General features: G+C 40.6%; 1 protein-coding gene across 1 annotated transcript; it reads left to right on the plus strand.

Annotated features, from left to right (window-relative positions):
• Nucleotides 1-1,416: 1,416 nt before the first annotated feature.
• On the plus strand, nt 1,417-16,429 carry LOC137273841 (ubiquitin-associated domain-containing protein 1-like). The gene is made up of 10 exons (XM_067806713.1): nt 1,417-1,875; nt 3,830-3,894; nt 4,350-4,457; nt 4,975-5,077; nt 7,212-7,323; nt 9,921-10,032; nt 10,502-10,612; nt 12,835-12,921; nt 14,459-14,597; nt 15,233-16,429. The coding sequence occupies exons 1-10, from the start codon at nt 1,620-1,622 to the stop codon at nt 15,379-15,381; spliced, it is 1,242 nt and encodes a 413-aa protein (XP_067662814.1). The 5' UTR covers nt 1,417-1,619; the 3' UTR covers nt 15,382-16,429.
• The last annotated feature ends 1,579 nt before the right edge of the window (nt 16,430-18,008 follow it).

Genomic DNA, 18,008 nt, shown 5'->3' on the forward strand with positions numbered 1-18,008 from the left:
TAAAACATGTATATTACGATTTTTTAAGTTATGAAAACATGTTTGAGTACATCAAGTTGTTATTTAAAACGTGACTCCGTTCACTTGTTACGGCATGTGAGGCTTGCCCGTGAGCGCTTGTGAGTGAGTGAGTGAGTATTTTTTTACGCCGCTTTTATCAATATTCCAGCAATATCACGGCTGGGGACACCCTGGCCTCAGAGTCAGGCACCTAATCGCCAGCAGTTAAGGCCGCCCAGACCACTAGAAAGCGAAACTGACTAGGTGCCTGACTCTGAGGATGCGGGTTCGAATCCAGGATGGGACTCAACCAAAAAATTTAAAGTACTAGAATTTGTACCAAGAAAGTGAAATCCCAAATATGACCTATGTTGCATTTGACCACTTTCTAAATGGCAATCGTGTAATCATGTTTGTTTGTTTGTGTTTTTGTTTTTGTTGTTGTTGTTGTTGTTGTTTTTAAAGTTTCGGACCTGTCAATTTGTCTGTATGAAATCGGCCTAAACCTTCGCAACTGTGACCGCAGTCTTTGTTGACACTAGGCTTAGCTGACTGAGCCAACAAATGTTGCGGGTAAATTTTTGTGAACAAAATGCATAACTCCAAGACAAGGAACGTTTTTCTGAACATAAGGCTCGGCTAATGCAGGGTTATAGTGTAAGGGGGACAACTCCTTCAGTCCTTCAGCAATGTTAACATATGTTCCATAAAACTACACAACGGTGAAAGTAGTGAGCTGCAAGCGTGGTGACATCTTCTATTACTCACCTGACAGTCGACAAATATTCTTTCAGGGCTCATAACTTGCAGACAAGACGGGTAAAATAAAGTACAGATCGAAATGCATATTACCGTCATAAAAGTCCCCCACGGCCAGTGGAAATGTTTTACAGCTGTAGCTTGTCCAGAACCGGGTGTGGAGGGTGGAGGATCTGTGTTTTAATTCGAGGGATATAGTAGCAACCAGGTGTGAGGAGTTATTTTCAAGTCTCAATAAACACTTTGTATAACCTAGTTCAGTTTTCTTTTCTGAGTAGCCTGGGCGAGAGTGGACATCCCAGTAAGATGTTGGAAATTATGCGCGACAACAGTATCCACGTTTTGCTAATCCGTGATTGTGTCCTTGTGATTTTTATGCATTTCGGACGCTGGAGAAAATGCACTGTTTTGTCCACTGATTATGGTATGGACAATTAATTTGTAACACACTAACTAAATAACTTAATAAATACAGCTTTACTTTAAACATTAGCAATCGTATGTGTATTTTCAATGTTTATGTGAAGCAACCCGCCTCGTTATAGCGAGAGCAAATATTTCATTTTGTTAAATAATGTATGTAAATGACATGCACCAGTTTTATATATTTCCCTAGTGGGTCGCACTGATGTATACGACTTCATTTGAGAGTAGCTTCCCTTTGTTATGAGCTCATCGCTTGATTAACTGGTATCGCTTCTTACATGCGGCTGCACGCTAACTTAATTAAACACAAGCCAAAGAAAACCCGGAGCCAGGTTCGCGCAAGATGTCGCTCGCCCAGGATGAGGATATCGTTGTAACTTGTCAACTTTGATTCTGTCAAAATTCGATGAAATAACGAATTAATGCCTGCCTAAATGGTTGTTTCAGACTCAATCCTCTTTCCTCCTTCCAACATGAAGGTGCGAATTACAAGTTTAGATGGAAGGGATTACTTGGCCGACCTTCATCCTGAATGGAGTGTTGATAAAGTGAAAATCATGTCGCTAAGTCATTTCTTCAACCCAGCTGAAAGCATGAAAACTTCACTGTACCACAAACTGGTGCATGTAAGATCTGGTAAAGTGCTTGATGAAGAACGAAGCCTGGCGCAGGAAGGTATCAGGGATAACGGTGAGGTTACAGATCAGCGCTATGCATTTGGCCCAAAGGTTATGTACAAAATAGGACTGAAGCCTCAGTTAAGGGATCGTCGTAATAATAATAATAATAATAATAATGATAAATTTTTATACCGTGCAGTATTTATCTGACAAGTTGCTCACTGGATGCTCTAATCAGAATCTCATTATAACAACCCCAGATAACCCAAGCTGCCTGTGAGGTGCGAGAAGGTTAATAGTCACATGACTGGGTATCCATTTTCTGAAGCAGTGTTGATCAAACTCACTTGCCTAAGGTGAGAACACATGTATCACAAGTGCGTTGTTGCTCTAGCAGACATCCTGCCAAACACGGTTACTCATCTAAGGACTTTCTGACGATGAATGACAGAATATGATGGCGATGCATGGTCATGTCTTGACTGCATAGCACCACATCACGACTCGGAGCTCTTGGCTATATATATGTACTCCAGGTACATTTCTGAATCCAGAAATATGTAAACATACCAGGTACACTAAACAAGAGACAAGTCCATATTCGGCAACAACAACAAAAATATGTAGGTAGTTGTGTCCAGTAAACTGATTGCAAGTCTAGGGGTTAGTTTTGTGTGCCAGAGAAAACCCTGCTGTCAGCTTGCTGACTTTGTTCACCTCTTTGGTCATAAGGACAGTTCACCAGATTTGAAGGTCTGGGATTCAAGTCTCATCATTGAACACCGACATGCAACTGACTATCATCCTGAATGTTAAATGTTATGATGAGATGGGGGATGGAATCTCATTATACCCAACCCATGAAGATACGAATAGAAAAGGTCTTCAGCCACCTATGCTTACAAATTACGACTAACAGGATCGGGTGGTCAAGCTCGTTGACTTGGTTGAAACATTTCATTGGTTCCCAGTTGAACAGATCGATACTCATGCATCATGGCTTGTCTGGTCCAGACTGGATTATTTACAGACCGCTGCTATATAGCTGAAACATTGCTGAGTATGACATAAAAATTTACTCACTCATTCACTTACTCTTTACAATTCCAGTGCTCCCGATAATATTTCTTCATCAGGAGTAGGTACTCGTTATTTTTTCAATACAAGAGTACTGGAAAAACATGAGCGTACAGTGAGAGTACTGAATAGCTTTTGATTGGGTATCAGTAATCTTGTAGTCCATTCATATATGCACCACAGCATTGCTATTCTTTTGTATACAGGACAGTAAACAATAAAACAATATTTTCTTCAGATAATACCAGTGTATGAAACTCCTTCAAAAAGACAGGAAGCGTACAGGGCTCATAACTAAAAAATGTTATCGTACCTATTATCTTGTAACCAGCCCTGTATTGAGATATAGTGTTAAAAGAAAGTAATTTATGAATTACTTATATTGAGGTAAAATTAAACATGTGCAAAAACAACTTTAATAAAACCATGACTTGGTGGTCACTGTTAACTGATTCAGTGTCACTGCCATCAGAAAAGAATTGCATTATTCATTGGCTGAAAGCATTCTCTAGACCAATCACATTTAAAGTTAGATGGGATAGGTTGATCTGTTGAAGTTACGGTTTGATTGATCATGAACTATACAGACATCATCTTGTTACCACAGTTCTAGATTATTTTCTCAGTAGTTCCCATAGTCAATGACACGGTCAAATATATACCCTTGGAAAGTTGTAAGTCCGCCATCTAACAAGCAAGCAGTGGGCCGCTGGGCAGACTATATTTCATACACTAATAATATGCCTGTAAGTGATTTTATGACTGTACACCATTGCTATAGTGGGTTTTTTTTTTTCAAAAGTATTTTCCACCATATCATGCGTATATTTCATCTGTATATACACTATACACTAATGCAGCCCTTATCTGGAACCCTATCAGTGGCCCAATGGCGATTCTGACAGAATGGGGAGTGGAAGGCCTAAACAGCATTGTTTTGTTTTCAGATGAGCTGCTTCTTTTGAAAAGGCGACTTCCTCCATCTCCCTTTGATGGACCTGAGAAGGCCAAGGTGGGGTGTGTCTACATGTACGCTAGAATTTATGCATGATATATGTAATCATGCAGCGATACATAACATGATACAAAACAAAGTATTTATATATTTAAATTCAAATATGTTTGATAAAGTATCACAATTACCAATACTATGATGCACAGCACTAGTTCAGACTATATGTTGGATGGATGGTTCAGTCTTCAAAGTGTAAGAGTGGTTCAGACCACAGGCTATATGGATGGTTCAGACTACAGGTTGTATGGAAGGTTCAGTCAACAGGCGATATGTATGGTTCAGACTACAAGGTGTGTGGATGGTTCAGTCTACAGGTTGTATGGATGGTTCAGTCTACTGATTATATGGATTGTTCAGTCTACAGGTTATATGGATGGTTCAGACTACTTGAATGGATGTTTCAGAGTACAGGGTGTATAGATAGTAATGTGTACGCGATATCACTGTTTCAGGCTGATGGCAAGAAGGACATGGATATGGAGACCATTAGACGTATGACAGCAGATGTGCCCAAGTCCACATGTGAAGCAGCAGATGACTCGTCTGATCCTGCTGTTGATGTAAGGCCATGGTCTTATTGTCATCAACACAAATTGTCATGTTTCTTGTCATACAGATTATCAGACCTATTGTCAGACCTATTGTTGAAACATTTGTCATACTTATTGCCAGACCCCTTGCCATGCCTGTTATTATACCTGTTGTAAAATCTCTTGTGTGACCCGTCGTCAGACCTATTCTCAGACCTTTTGTCAGACCTATTGTCATGATTATTGTCGGACCTCTTAGTCTTATCAGACCTATAGTTGGACCTGTTGTCTTACCTATTATTGGACCTATTGTCATACCTGTTATACCTATTGTCTGATCAGCATGTGTTGAAAATTATTTAAATGTTGACATTGTTAAAGCTGGTTAATGTGATTCCCTTCTGTTTGAAAATATCTTGTCTAAAGAATGACTGAGATATTCCAGAAGTCGGTAAGGAAGCTGCATGTGGTTTTTTTTCATGCATTATTGTTTGATTTTCCCGCCTGCCTATAAATCAGATAATTCTGAGGATGTGACTTGGTACAGTTCCAGACAGAGCTACGTCGTATCCTGATTTCGTTGATAGAAGCATCACAGAGAATCCTCTGCATGAACCCTGCCGCTGCCAAAATATTCAAACAAGCTGAAGGTTGGCACAAATCTGGTCTTGTTGACCTTACTTAAATCTGTTTTACACAGGTCTTGTTCAGTCTCACATAAATAATAATGATAATAATAGTCCATTTGTAGGGCACATTTATCCTTGCACATTGCATCCTTAAAGTGCTGCTCAGCAAGTACAGAACACTCTCTGTGGAGAATACATGCCTGTCAGGCATGCAAGGTTTCTATTCAGACTGCTGTCATATCATACCAGGAACCCAGCTTACTGCTGGTTGGACAGAGACAAAAGTTGAACAAACTCACTTCCCAAACTGAGCAGTCAATGTATACTTAGACTCAGTATTGATTCTACCAAACCCCAGTAGAAGGGCGTGAGCTAAACCATTAGCTAATATTTCCACAAGCTGACATCCTTGAATATTGACAAAAACTTTATTTTCAACAACTGTTTACTCACTTTTGTGGCATTTTCCAAATGTATCACTCGGAAGCAATTGTACAGAAAATAGCATTCAGAACCATTCAGGTTCTAAAGGTATGAGATAAAAGTTCAAAACGTAATTGCAAATGTTAAATTTAGCAACTTGGTAAGACGCATTCAGATTGGTCAGTTGAAAAGTTAAGCTGACATGACCTACTAGGGTTTGTTAGAATCAATATAGACCCGTGAAGGTCCAGGGTAGACCAGTCCTTCAGCAACCAATGCTTGCCATAAAAGGCTCCTGTGCTTGTTGTAAGAGGCAACTAACAGGATCGGGTGGTCAGGCTCGCTTCCTTGGTTGACACATGTCTTCAGTTCCCTATTGCACAGATTGATGCTGATGCTGTTGATCACTGGATTGTCTGGTCCAGACTCGATTATGTACAGACCACCGTCTTATTACTGAGTGTGGGGTGAAACTTCACTCACTCACTCACTCACTCACTCAGTATGAGCAGTGCAATGTATAGTACAGAGTGTAAGTTCACTTTGACTAGGCAAAGGAGACATGTGGGGCTCAGAGGACATGGGGTACAGAGGACATGTTGGGGATCAGGTGGTCAGGCAGAGAGGACATGTTGGGCACTAGGGTTTGTTAGATTCAGCATAAGTAGTGTAATGACCAATACTGAGCCTAATTTACTTAGACTGCAATTTGAGACACATCCCTTACATGTATATTACATGTACTGAAGTCCTAGAAACTCTTTAGGAGTCACGCTGCCACAGTCACTCATCTAAGGACTGTCTGCACCCAACATTGCTGAAGTTAACATGCTCTATACACAGGACAACACATAAATTGCCACACATAATGCTGTATTTTAGGCAGCTCTAACCAAGACTGTTAGCATATACTGTGAGATTCTTCCAGTGTATTATTTTGCCAGCCTATTAAAAACAGAGGCATACTTAGTCTGTGAAACAATATCATTTTTATAGAAACAAACATCAGGAGACCTTGCAATGGGAAAAGTACGGATTCCGGGATAATGAGACAGACAGTCCTGCTCACTACAAGGATGCAAAACTGTTTCCAAATTCTGTTAGCCAGTTGGCCCAACTATGCCTGAAATAATTCACTAATCCAAAGTTTGAATGAAAACATGGGTTTCATCATTTGACTGCTAATATGATGAACATATTTGTCAGGCCATAATCTTGTAATATGTGATAGTGATATTAAGTGATGGTTGTCTCCCTTGGAAAAAAAATTATTGTATGAACAGAGAAGAAAACAGTAATGAAGTACAGTGCTCATGTAAAACTCATGTTTCTGCATGGGAAAAATGCATTGTTAGTGACTACATTTGTGATTATTTTGCTACCATTTGAAATGAAACCCACTCGTATGTGTTTCAGTCACAAGAGGGGCGATTGGGTAGCCTTGTAGTAGAAGCATTCACTCATCATGCTTAACACCCATGTTTGATTCCCTGTATGGGTACAATGAGTTAACGCATTTCTCAAACCATGATATTCCAGTTATATTGCTGAAGCAGCACAAAACAATGCTCACTCACTGTCACATTGGCTCACAAGGCAGTGTCTCCCAACATTTTAAGTAGGTTTAATTTGTTCCAAAGTTAATTCCTTGTTGCAAAGTGGGATTTATTGAGTAAATGTGATAGGTGTCCTTTGAATTTCGTTCACATTTTGTGAATGCTGATATTTTCAGAAATTCTCAATGAACCTCCTCGGCCAACTCAGGTGGATGCCATGTCACTGAAACAGTTAGTGGACATGGGCTTTCCAGAGACAAGAGCAAGGAAAGCACTAATGTTGAATAAGTAAGCTTGCATGTTTATCAGTTGTGTAACGATATGATGAGGCTGCAAGATGGTAATAGTATCTTGATATAATATAGCTGAATATACGGTTCATTTATAAATTCATACTGTTCCTGTTTTTCACGTTTTTGTTTCTGCACTTGAAAAAACACATTGTAACAGATTATGATTACAATTATTTTCTGTAACTGCACATTCTTTTCAAATTTTAGCAAGCAAAGATGGCATTCCATTTGAGACAAACATATAAACTCAGGGCAGTGTGCAGACTTTCTTATTTATAACCGACCAGGAAATCTGCTCTTACTGGTTCTTGAACAGTTTTGTTTTTCATTTTTACATCATTATAACTTGTAATGTAATGAATCGTATGTATTGCAATGCTGTTGCAAAGAGGCGTATTGTCTCGTGAGCCTCCTATGGTGATACAATACTTTATTACCCTTATAATCAGTTCATCAAATTCAGGGACTCGTTTCACAAAGCTCTCGTAAGCCTAAGATCTTGCAACCTTTCTCGTAGCATTCCTACTTCCTCTGTTACAGTATAGAGGGTTCGATTGCTACGAGAAAAGTTACAAAATCTTAGTCATACGAGAGCTTTGTGAAACGGGCCCCTTACTAGTTCATTGCCAAAGCATGCAAAACCATACAGGCGGATTTGTCACTCAAAACACCAAACAGGTCGTACAAATGGCCTTAACCTGATATGGAATGTGGCTGTAAACGGCTGATCACTCTGAAATTTTAGTGCTTGGTGTCTAAACCACAGGCAAACTGTAGCGCAAGTGGGGTTGCGCATTGTAGAGAATATGACCAGTCTTCATATATGCGAGCGAAGCGAGCAAAGGTTGGCAACACGCTTCCCTCGCTTCGGTTCAAAAGGTATTTTTCGTGTCAAAATAAAATATCGCTACCATCAAAGGTACACTCTAAATTCCTCACTAGGCTGTGCTCACTGATTTCCAATGCCATATTTAACAATTACTCAAGTGAAATATGTTTTATTCAACATTTTAAGCGCCAATCGTGGTACATCAGACCGTTCTTTGCCTATATTACCCCTGCCAGCTTCTGGTTCAAAGCAGTTAAGGAACACATTATCATTCCATATGGAATACATTAGGAGTTACCTCCCATGCTTCATACGCCAGCTACGCCAGAAGTGTGTTTATTGTAGAATAAATGTTACAAAAGATCTATCTAACAACAACGCCGACACTTAAGACAAAAACATTCCAACAGAATCATGATAAAATTAGGCAATATGGTATATCTTTATAATTTCTGCTTGTTCTTGTTCCTTCACTCCGTTGAGCCGGAAGCTGGCAGGGGTAATGGAGGCGAAGAACGAACTGAATACCACGAGTGGCGCTTAAAATGTTGAATAAAACATATTTCACGTGAGTAATTATTAAATATGGGGTTGGAAATCGGAGGGCACAACCTAGTGAGGAAATGGGAGTGTACCTTTGATGGTGGTGACATTTTATTTTGACATGAAAAACACTTTTTGAACCGAAGTGTGTTGCCAACCTTTGCTCGCTTCGCTCGCTTATAAGAAGACTGATCATTTTCTCCACGCTGCACAACCACATTTGGTTGCCTGTGTTTAAACAGAGTAATAAAATTGTTGCCATAATTTCTTTTTTGTATGTGAAAAAAACTATTTCCAAAATATAAAATGTTTATGCAGGGATTTGCAAAGGCAGGGGCGATGGACCATTTTGCACACTGGAATAAAAATGGCCCATTAAATTTTTGAAGTTTACTATGAATACAAAGACAGTGGCCCATTCTAAATTCAGAAAATGGCTTTTAATACTGAAAATGGCCCAGTTGTCAAAATATTCTATCCCAATCCCTGCTTATGTATTTCACTTGCCATTTAACAAAACCTCAAATTTGATCATTTTTATCACAAAGTCATCCCAAGTTATCTCCCATTATGACCACTCAAAAAATCATGGTGAAACATCTTGCATCTCATTTTGCTGAAGGTCGAATACTGTTTGCTTAAACATATTAAAGATAAGCTAAATTAATGTATCTTATGGATAATAAATTCTTCACACAGTGGTTTGAAACTGAAAGGGTGTATGGGACTGTAAGACCCTTGTAAATTCGGATGTACCTCAGGAAATGTGGAATGTCCAAGGGTCTTACAGTCCCATACACACTTTCAAAACACAGTGTATCTAATTAGTTTTGCTATATTGTAACACCAATAAACATTTATATTTGTTTATCATGTGGTTACATCCACCTATATATTCCAGTCTGATCCCTGCTATTCTTAATCCACCAACGAGATGATACATTGATATCAACATCAGGATCTGTTCTAGATAAAGATTTAATTGTGAAGATCAGGTTTAGAATTAGTATTCGATTGGAAACAGCGAATGAAAAGTGTTTTGTGTACGAATCGGGGGTTCGGGGGTCTTATGCCATTTAGTAGGCAATTTTGTTTTAGCCAAACTTTGGTCACTTTGTCATGAATACAATAATACAGATTCTAAATACAACAATACAGATTGTATGTACTGCAAAGTTCAAGTTGTTTCTGCCAGTCACGTGTTGCACATTGTTCACTAGGATGAATGTGATGCCAGCAATGGAGTGGTTGTTTCAACATGAAGATGACCCTGACATTGATGCGCCACTGCCAGGGGAAGAGGAGACAACTCCGCAGACTCCAGATGAGCAGGTACAGTCTTCAAACTTCCATGTTATTGGAAGGAGCCACATGGTTCTGTGTCATTACTTATAATCAGCCAGTTTTCAAATTTTTATGATAAAGAATAAATTTGTTGGTATAAATCTTTGAAGTTATCTGTGTTGACAACATCAGTGTTTGGTGTTTGGAATACCGGTAACTCGTTACAAATGTACTTAGGTATGGGAGCTTGGCATAGTGAACTATACGTGATGAACTAGTTTTGGTCAACAAGGTGTGGTAAATGAGGTTCCGGTAACTGAATGTGGTGAACTTGGTGTGGTGAGCTGCGTATGGAGAACTAGTGATAGTGAACAAGGTAGGGTGAGCTGGATGTGAGCAAGGTGTGGTGAACTCTGTTTGGTGAGCTGGATGTTGTGAGATATTTTCAGTTAGCTGGATCTGGTTAACAAAATGTGATGAACTGCTCACAGTAAACCACTTATTTTGCTAATTTCAGCCTGAGGGGGCTGTTGGAGGCAAAGAAAATCCTGATGGAACTCCCAAAGTGACAAATATTCTCGAATCTCTACGGGCTTTCAGGAAGAGGGAATTCCGTCCAAATGCCAGGGTAAGTACAGACTGTGACGACCAAAGATCAAGATGCCTCAGGAACAAAAGCATGTTAACACTGATCTTATTGATGCTCTTGTACCCATTAAGATCCAGGGTAGAATAGATCTTCAGCAACCCATGCTTGATACAAAAGGCAAATGTGCTTGTCTTAGGAGGCGACTAACAGGACAGACTTGGTGACTTGGTTGACACGTCATCCGTTCCCACTTGTGCAAATCAATACTCATGGTGTTGATCACTGGAATGTCTGGTCCAGACTCAATTATTGCAGACTGCTGCTGGAATATTGCTGAGCTTGGCGTAAAACTGAACTCACTCACAGATGCTCTTGATGTTTAAACAACATTGATCAGCCAGTGGCCTTGAAGAAGGCTACAAACGGCACAACTGAGTTAATCAGTACTTAGTGCCATTTGCTGTGTAGAATGATGTGCCACACATCCACAAGAATCCTGTGATAGTAGGATTTATTCCAGGATTAATCCTTTTTTTATACTTTTATATTTTTTATAATTTTTCATAGCAACAGTTCTGTTATTTCATTGTATTCTTTCAAAATGTTGAGTGATATATGATGGGTTCGTCAACACTATACCCGGAAAGGGGAACTCACAAATGTCAAGCTGCCAAACATGGTCACCCATCTAAGGGCTCTCCATGACCAACAGTGCATAACTCAATTGTGATTTTCGGTCACATACACACCAAAATGTCTGTATAAGGAATACATTTTCAACAGTGGCCGCTATAACGGTGGGTCTCCTTGTTAATGTCATGACCATTTCTGAGTGAGTGAGTTTAGTTTTATGCCTCACTCAGCAGTATTCCAGCTATATGGCGGCGGTCTGTACATAATCGAGTCTGGACCAGACAATCCAGTAAGTAACAGCATGAGCATCGATCTGCGCAATTGGGAGCCGATGACATGTGTAAACCAATTCAGGGAGCCTGACCACCCGATCCCTTTAGTCACCTCTTACGACAAGCATAGTCGCCTTTTATTGCAAGCATGGGTTGCTGAAGGCCTATTCTACCCCGGAACCTACACGGGTCTCATGACTATTTCTACGTTGGTCGTGTCAAGAACTCAATAATCACCAGGGCATATGTTCTGATAAATCTCCACTATACCCTGGATGCATCTATGGCTGTGAGATAAAGAAAACATCGGGACCATAGATACATCCTGGGTACAGTGGAGGTCTTTCCTAACATATACCCCGGAGATAATCGAGTATGTGTTAAGAATGGGTTTGTTGTGGACTGCATGGTTTTACCTTGACTCACAAATATGCTGTCCCAGGGAAGTCCAGTTAGTACTTTAAAGCATCCTTTCAGGCAATGAGATAGTGCTGTGAAGGAACAATGTAGAAAACTGTGTGTTTTGATCATTTCTTTAGATCCTGGAATGAATCATTGATCATGTGAACTGGTGGATCAAATGAAACACGTAGCACTTAGCAAAGAAACAAGCAAACACTTTGCAAGGTCACAGATGTGATGTGGGTAGAATGGATGATATTGTGCGTCACTCTGGATGCAGTGAATTCTTCTTTGTGTTCATTCTCTACATCTGTGTATAGTGGACGCACATTTGCGTCGCATAAAACCCTGAATTGGTGTCTCAAGTGTATACTGCTTCAACTCATCAGGACAAGGTTACCATGGTGAAAGCTTATGGTGTGCAGGATTTCAAAAGACCAATGTCGTAAAGGTCTTATCACCTGCATTTGGCAAACCATTTGTAATATTCATGCTTCAGATTTTCTGCGATGTTGTAGAGTTGAAATGGTGATGAATATGATAGTACATGTTTTAACCATGGTAACACTATTTGGCATCATGTATCATATTACTGAATCAGTTAGAACAGTTATTCCTTATGCAGTATATCCTCAAGTTATCCACACAGGTTCATATCCTATGTATTTCTTTCAAAGAAATCAACATAAGCAATCATATGTTTGCATGACTGTTAGAGGTTACCCCTTTGGTCATGACCCTTTTAAACTGTAGGGGGACAGATTGTGAGCCCAGTCTCGTTTCATGTTCATTGGTAATGGCGATATGTCATTTGAATGGACTTAAGACAAGTGTGAGACATGCAGGTAACAGAGTTATGCCCCTTGAATGGGCAAAGTGAGTGAGTGAGTGATATGTTTGACCATCCTGGTCCTGTGATTACGATTACACAGTGCCATGCTTGTCCTGTTTCAGGCTCTACAGAAGCTGCTTGAAATGGGCTTCAGTGAACAGGAGGCGACAGATGCACTCCGAGTCTCCAGGAATGACCAGGACGCTGCAGTAAGGTCACTTTAATATCATTGGTACTTAGGGCACAGGGGACGTGGAGCTCAGAGGACATTTGGAGCACACAAGACATGAGGACGAGGGGCACAGAAGACACAGGGACATGTTGGGCATGGAATCCATAGGGGGCATAAAGATGCATGGAGATGTGCTCAGAGGGCATGTGGGCTACAGAGGACATTTTGGACACAGACGACATGGGGGATTACATGAGGCACAGGGGACATGTTGGGCATAGAGGACATGTGGGGGACATGTCCAACACAGGATATATGGGGCACAGGGGATGTGGGGTGCACATGCTGCACAGGGGACATGTTGGACACAAAAGGACATTTTCGGCACAGAGGACATGTGGAGGACATTTCCAAAACAGGAAACATGTAGCACACATAGGCACAGGGACATGATGGGGATGGAATGCATGTGGCGCATAGAGAGCTTGGATAGAGGATATGTGGTCCACAGAGGACATATGGGGCACAGAGGACATGTTGGGCTCAGAGAATATGTGGGGCACAGAGGACATGTTGGGCTCAGAGAATATGTGGGGCACAGTGAAACATAGGACATGTTGAGTAAGGGGAACATGTTGGGCCCAGAGGATGTGTTGGACACAGATGACGTGTTGGACACAGATGACGTGTTGGACACAGAGGACATGTTAGACATAGAGGACATGTGGGGATACATGGGGCACAGGGGACATGTGGGGGTCATGTCGGACATAGGATATATGGTGCACAGGGGACGTAGGGGTGGCACATGCTGTACAGGGGACATGTTGGACACAGGGCATGCTGGTCACAGAGGACATGTGGAGTACATGTAACGTGGGTCACAGAAGACATGTTGGGCTCAAGGGACATGTAGGACTTGGTCTGGTGAGGTGTGAATGGCATGCAGGGTACATGGACCCCAGATGTCCAACATGATCTACTTCTAAGGTTTTTTTGTTTCCAGAAACTGTTTTAGCATATTTCTATCTTTGTTTGAGAAAGACAGGAATCCTTTTGAGCAAATATGTGTAACAATATGGTTAGAGACCCTCAAGACCAGTTTTGATTTCCAATGAATGTTGTGTGTCCAGATTCTTTTAACTGTGGCGACAATCATACCCATTTATTCCCAGCCGTTTAACTGGTCAGGATATGTGAACATACTCCTTGATTGTTCCAGGAACATATGAGTTTGAATCCTTGGACATGTTTCTTAGGTTTGTTGACATTTTTGCCATGCCCCTTTTACATGTCCTCATGGGGAGATGGGGTAGGCCAGTGGTTAAAGCATTTGCTTGTCACGCCAAAGACCTGGGTTCGATTCCACACATGGGAACAATGTGTGAAGCCCATTTCTGTTGTCCCATGAATATTGCTGGAATATTGCTGAAAGCAGCATAAAACTAAGCTCACTCACTCATCATTGTCATGTTTACCCACATTATACCAACAAACTTTCACAGTGTGAACTGAAATGCCCTTTGTTCAAGCTAAGGTTCACCTCATTCACTTACTCAGTGTTTCGTTGTCAGTGTGAATGGCTACTGGGTGACCGTCAGACTCGTCCCGAGACTGTGGACGATGGCCTTGACCCTGACAGTCCAGTATACAAAGCAATATTGGCCAACCCGACTGTCCAGCTGGGTCTGAATAACCCTCGATGTTTACTGGGTGAGTTGAAGCAGGAGGTCATTACCCTGGGTTGTTTGATTTGGTACTATACTCTTCGAAAAAAGTAGGGGAACCTGAACTGTCAATTTGGATAGGAAGTATAAGCAATGACAAGCCTTTCAAAGACAGACATCATGTCATTTCTCTTTATCAACCCCCTCTAAACACAATGAACCAGCCCCATAATCATACCCATGCAAATTTAAAGTCATACACCAGTCATCTTCCAAGAGCTATTTCTGTTCAAACTTCTGTCTATGGTCATAAGGATGTACAAGTGGTAGTGCACTCTCAAAGCCATGATGTTTTTAATATGAACATTGATTGACTAAATGTCTCCCAGTTTTTTCAATCTTGAATGAAAACTGAGGTTACCCTACTCTTTTCTTTTAAAACTACTTGTATCATTTGATCATTTGATATCATTTGATCCCTTCTTCATTCAATATTCACGAATTGGCTGAAATAGTGTGGGTGTGACTTTAAATCCTAACTCACCCACTCACTCGTAATTCAGTATTTGTTTTTCTCCATGTCAGTTCTGGTACCTATTAGAATCATTTTAGAACCTGTGAAGAGCTAAGTTAGAATTGGTCCAACATTAACATAAACTAGGCCACCTTGTTATGTTTCAGCTTTTCTTCAGATGCTTGAGTCACCCATGTCGGCCAATCAGTGGCTCAATGATTCGGAGACAGGGCCAATCCTCATCCAGATATCAAGAATATATCATGCCGAGAAAAACTCGAAACCTCGCAACATCCAAAGTGCAGTTGCGAGCTGACGAATATGGAGGACTTCCTTTGTAATAATTTATTATGCAATATGAAAGTTGTTTTCTGTGTACGTGTATGCTTCTAGGAGACGATTGTTACATTTTTGTACCAAGACTTTGTAATGTAATTGCACAAACTCAGCTTTGAAATTGAGTGATTGTTTCTCAGGCATAAACTCTCTGTCCACTTCTGAAGGTTCATGTATTCTTATTATTCAACAGTTTGAAGTCAGAGTTACAGGACGGGTATTCAGTACCAAGCAAGGTCTTCATCAAATTTTGACATGACAGGATTCCAAGTAGTAATAAGATCCTGAATATATTCTAGTCATAAACTGCAACAAAATTAATTAAGTGATCAGGCTTGCTGAGTCAGTTGATAGCATATTCTGAGTCAGTGTCATGTGATTTAGTGCTCATGACGTCAGTCATTGGGTTATGGCCCCTGCTTATCTGTTTACAGCCCACTATCATACAGCTGTAATTTTGTCAAGTAACAAGTTAAACTATAAAGTCAAGGAAATGTATTAACTACTAGTATCAACAAGACCTCAGCCAGAGATTGGAGCATGAATTTCTCATATTTAACAATCTCAGAGTTTAAGGCCTTTATGAACGACTATATTTCGTGCCTTTGAACATGTTGGATGTAACTCTGACAATAGCAAGCCCACACGTGTCCTCTGTATCCCTGATCAACAAACTCCTTCCCAGAATTCAGTGTTCCAAGGTAGAAAACCCTGATCCAACTTTTGCTTGAGGAAACACCAGGTGATCAGATTTTTAACTATTCCACTGACGACCTGTAACAACAGTTTTTAGAACGTCCATCTTTTTGGAATGAAGTTTAATTTTCCGAGTTACAGTGTCTGGTACCATGGATAAACTTGATCTGTATTGTTGACTTTGTGAGAAGAAACTGGAATATCAACTGATGTCAGACAAGAATCTGTAGGCATTTTGTTGTTTGTTATGGTTGTCTGAGCTAGTAGAGATTCTTGTGCAGAGGTTGTATTTTTGGAAAGAAAGTGAATGAAATAAATGAGTCACTTCTGTTTGTTGAGGGTCTTGTTTTGTAATTTCAACACAACCTCATAAAGGAGGTTGACGTATTTGAAAAATGGGTCTCCAGTAGAAGCTACCTTAACACATGTGATCCATGTTGGATGCCTCGGTGACAAAAATGTCTGATGCAATTCCCTATTTTTCCCTTGGACCTTATGTTCCAGTGTGGTTTCAGGTATCGCGCTTCGTGATCTAACTAACTATTTCAACGTTAGCGGTTCAAGCCGAAAATCGGTAGGAGTAAGCAAATGCATTGCTAATTCTGGGCTTGCAACCGCTCGAATCGTTTCTGCTCTTCCGAAAAAGGCGAGGAGTGAGAGGAGAGTCTCGATGATGAGTGATGAATTTACGATTGTTGATGACTACATAGAACCTGTGGAACAAACTGAGGAGGTTAGGATGTAAGCTGGGTTTTTTTTCGCCAGTTTGGCAACCGAACAATTTTGTTCAGCCGTCGATTTCAAATTTTCTAAGCCGCCATATTGAACGAAGCGACCTCATCCAGCGACTAATGCAAATGCAAGCGGCTGAAAGTTGTCGCTCCCTTGAAGGTACATCCCTGTACATCGCTTGCACGTGATTGGTTGTTTGCAACGCACCCAACGATTACACCCAGGATGATCACCATAACCACATGCTGCGTGGTTGTCAGACAATCAGCGGTTTGATTTTTCCCCACAAGAACAGATACTGTTAAAATGTTTATACCTATGCTGAGTCAGTGGCGAATACTTCGTTGTGATCTCGACACTCAGGTATTCCAGAGAAAAGAGTAACGTGCCGTAGTTACTTGGATTATCAGTGTTTTCCTTATCGGGACTACAATATCACAATTTGTATAATTGAGTGTATTTGCTTGCTACATATCATCGTATTTTTTCCTTTCGGAGGTTTTAATACGTTTGAGTACAACTGTGTAAATTAGCTGTTTGTTACGTTACATAAATTTGTTTGCGACCCGTGAAGGTAGAATAGGCCGTCAGCAACCCACGCTTGCCATGAAAGGCGACTATGCTTGTCATAAGAGGCGACTAACGGGATCGGGTGGTCAGGCTCGCTGACTTAGTTGACACATGTCAACGGTTCCCAACTGCGCAGATCGATGCTCATGTTGTTGATCACAGGATTGTCTGGTCCAGAGTCGATTATGTACAGACCGCCGCCATATAGCTGGAATATTGCTGAGTGCGGCGTGAAACTAAACTCACTCACTCACATAAATTTGTTTGCTGGTCTGCCTTTGGTATTGTTTGCTAGGTAAAGGAGTATCCGAGCGAAGCTCACAGTACAGCCCACACCTTTCACTGAAATCCATGCTGGAATGAGTATTGTTGTTCTTAATTGTATCAGTTACTCAATACAGAACAAAACCAATTCTGACATACATACAATCACTTACAAATATCAGGGAGCCTATATAGAGGTTGTAGAGTATCCTTGCAAATATGTACAATAACACACAGCAATGTGTTTTATGTATACCAAGAAACCAAAATACAGCACAGCATAATCCCACCTTACATGTTATACGATCAAATGTTAGAAACGTATCATTTTACCCAGTTATTCCT

This window comes from Haliotis asinina, chromosome 2 (genome assembly GCF_037392515.1).
Source record: "Haliotis asinina isolate JCU_RB_2024 chromosome 2, JCU_Hal_asi_v2, whole genome shotgun sequence".
NCBI lineage: Eukaryota > Metazoa > Mollusca > Gastropoda > Lepetellida > Haliotidae > Haliotis > Haliotis asinina.

What these genes read in the sequence shown, in the direction of transcription:
- LOC137273841 (XM_067806713.1), top strand. Translation starts at nt 1,620, where the DNA reads ATGGTTGTTTCAGACTCAATCCTCTTTCCTCCTTCCAACATGAAGGTG. An exon ending in ATGGACCTGAGAAGGCCAAG is followed by an intron (nt 3,895 to 4,349) that starts GTGGGGTGTGTC and finishes TCACTGTTTCAG; the next exon opens with GCTGATGGCAAGAAGGACAT. An exon ending in GGAATGACCAGGACGCTGCA is followed by an intron (nt 12,922 to 14,458) that starts GTAAGGTCACTT and finishes TTTCGTTGTCAG; the next exon opens with TGTGAATGGCTACTGGGTGA.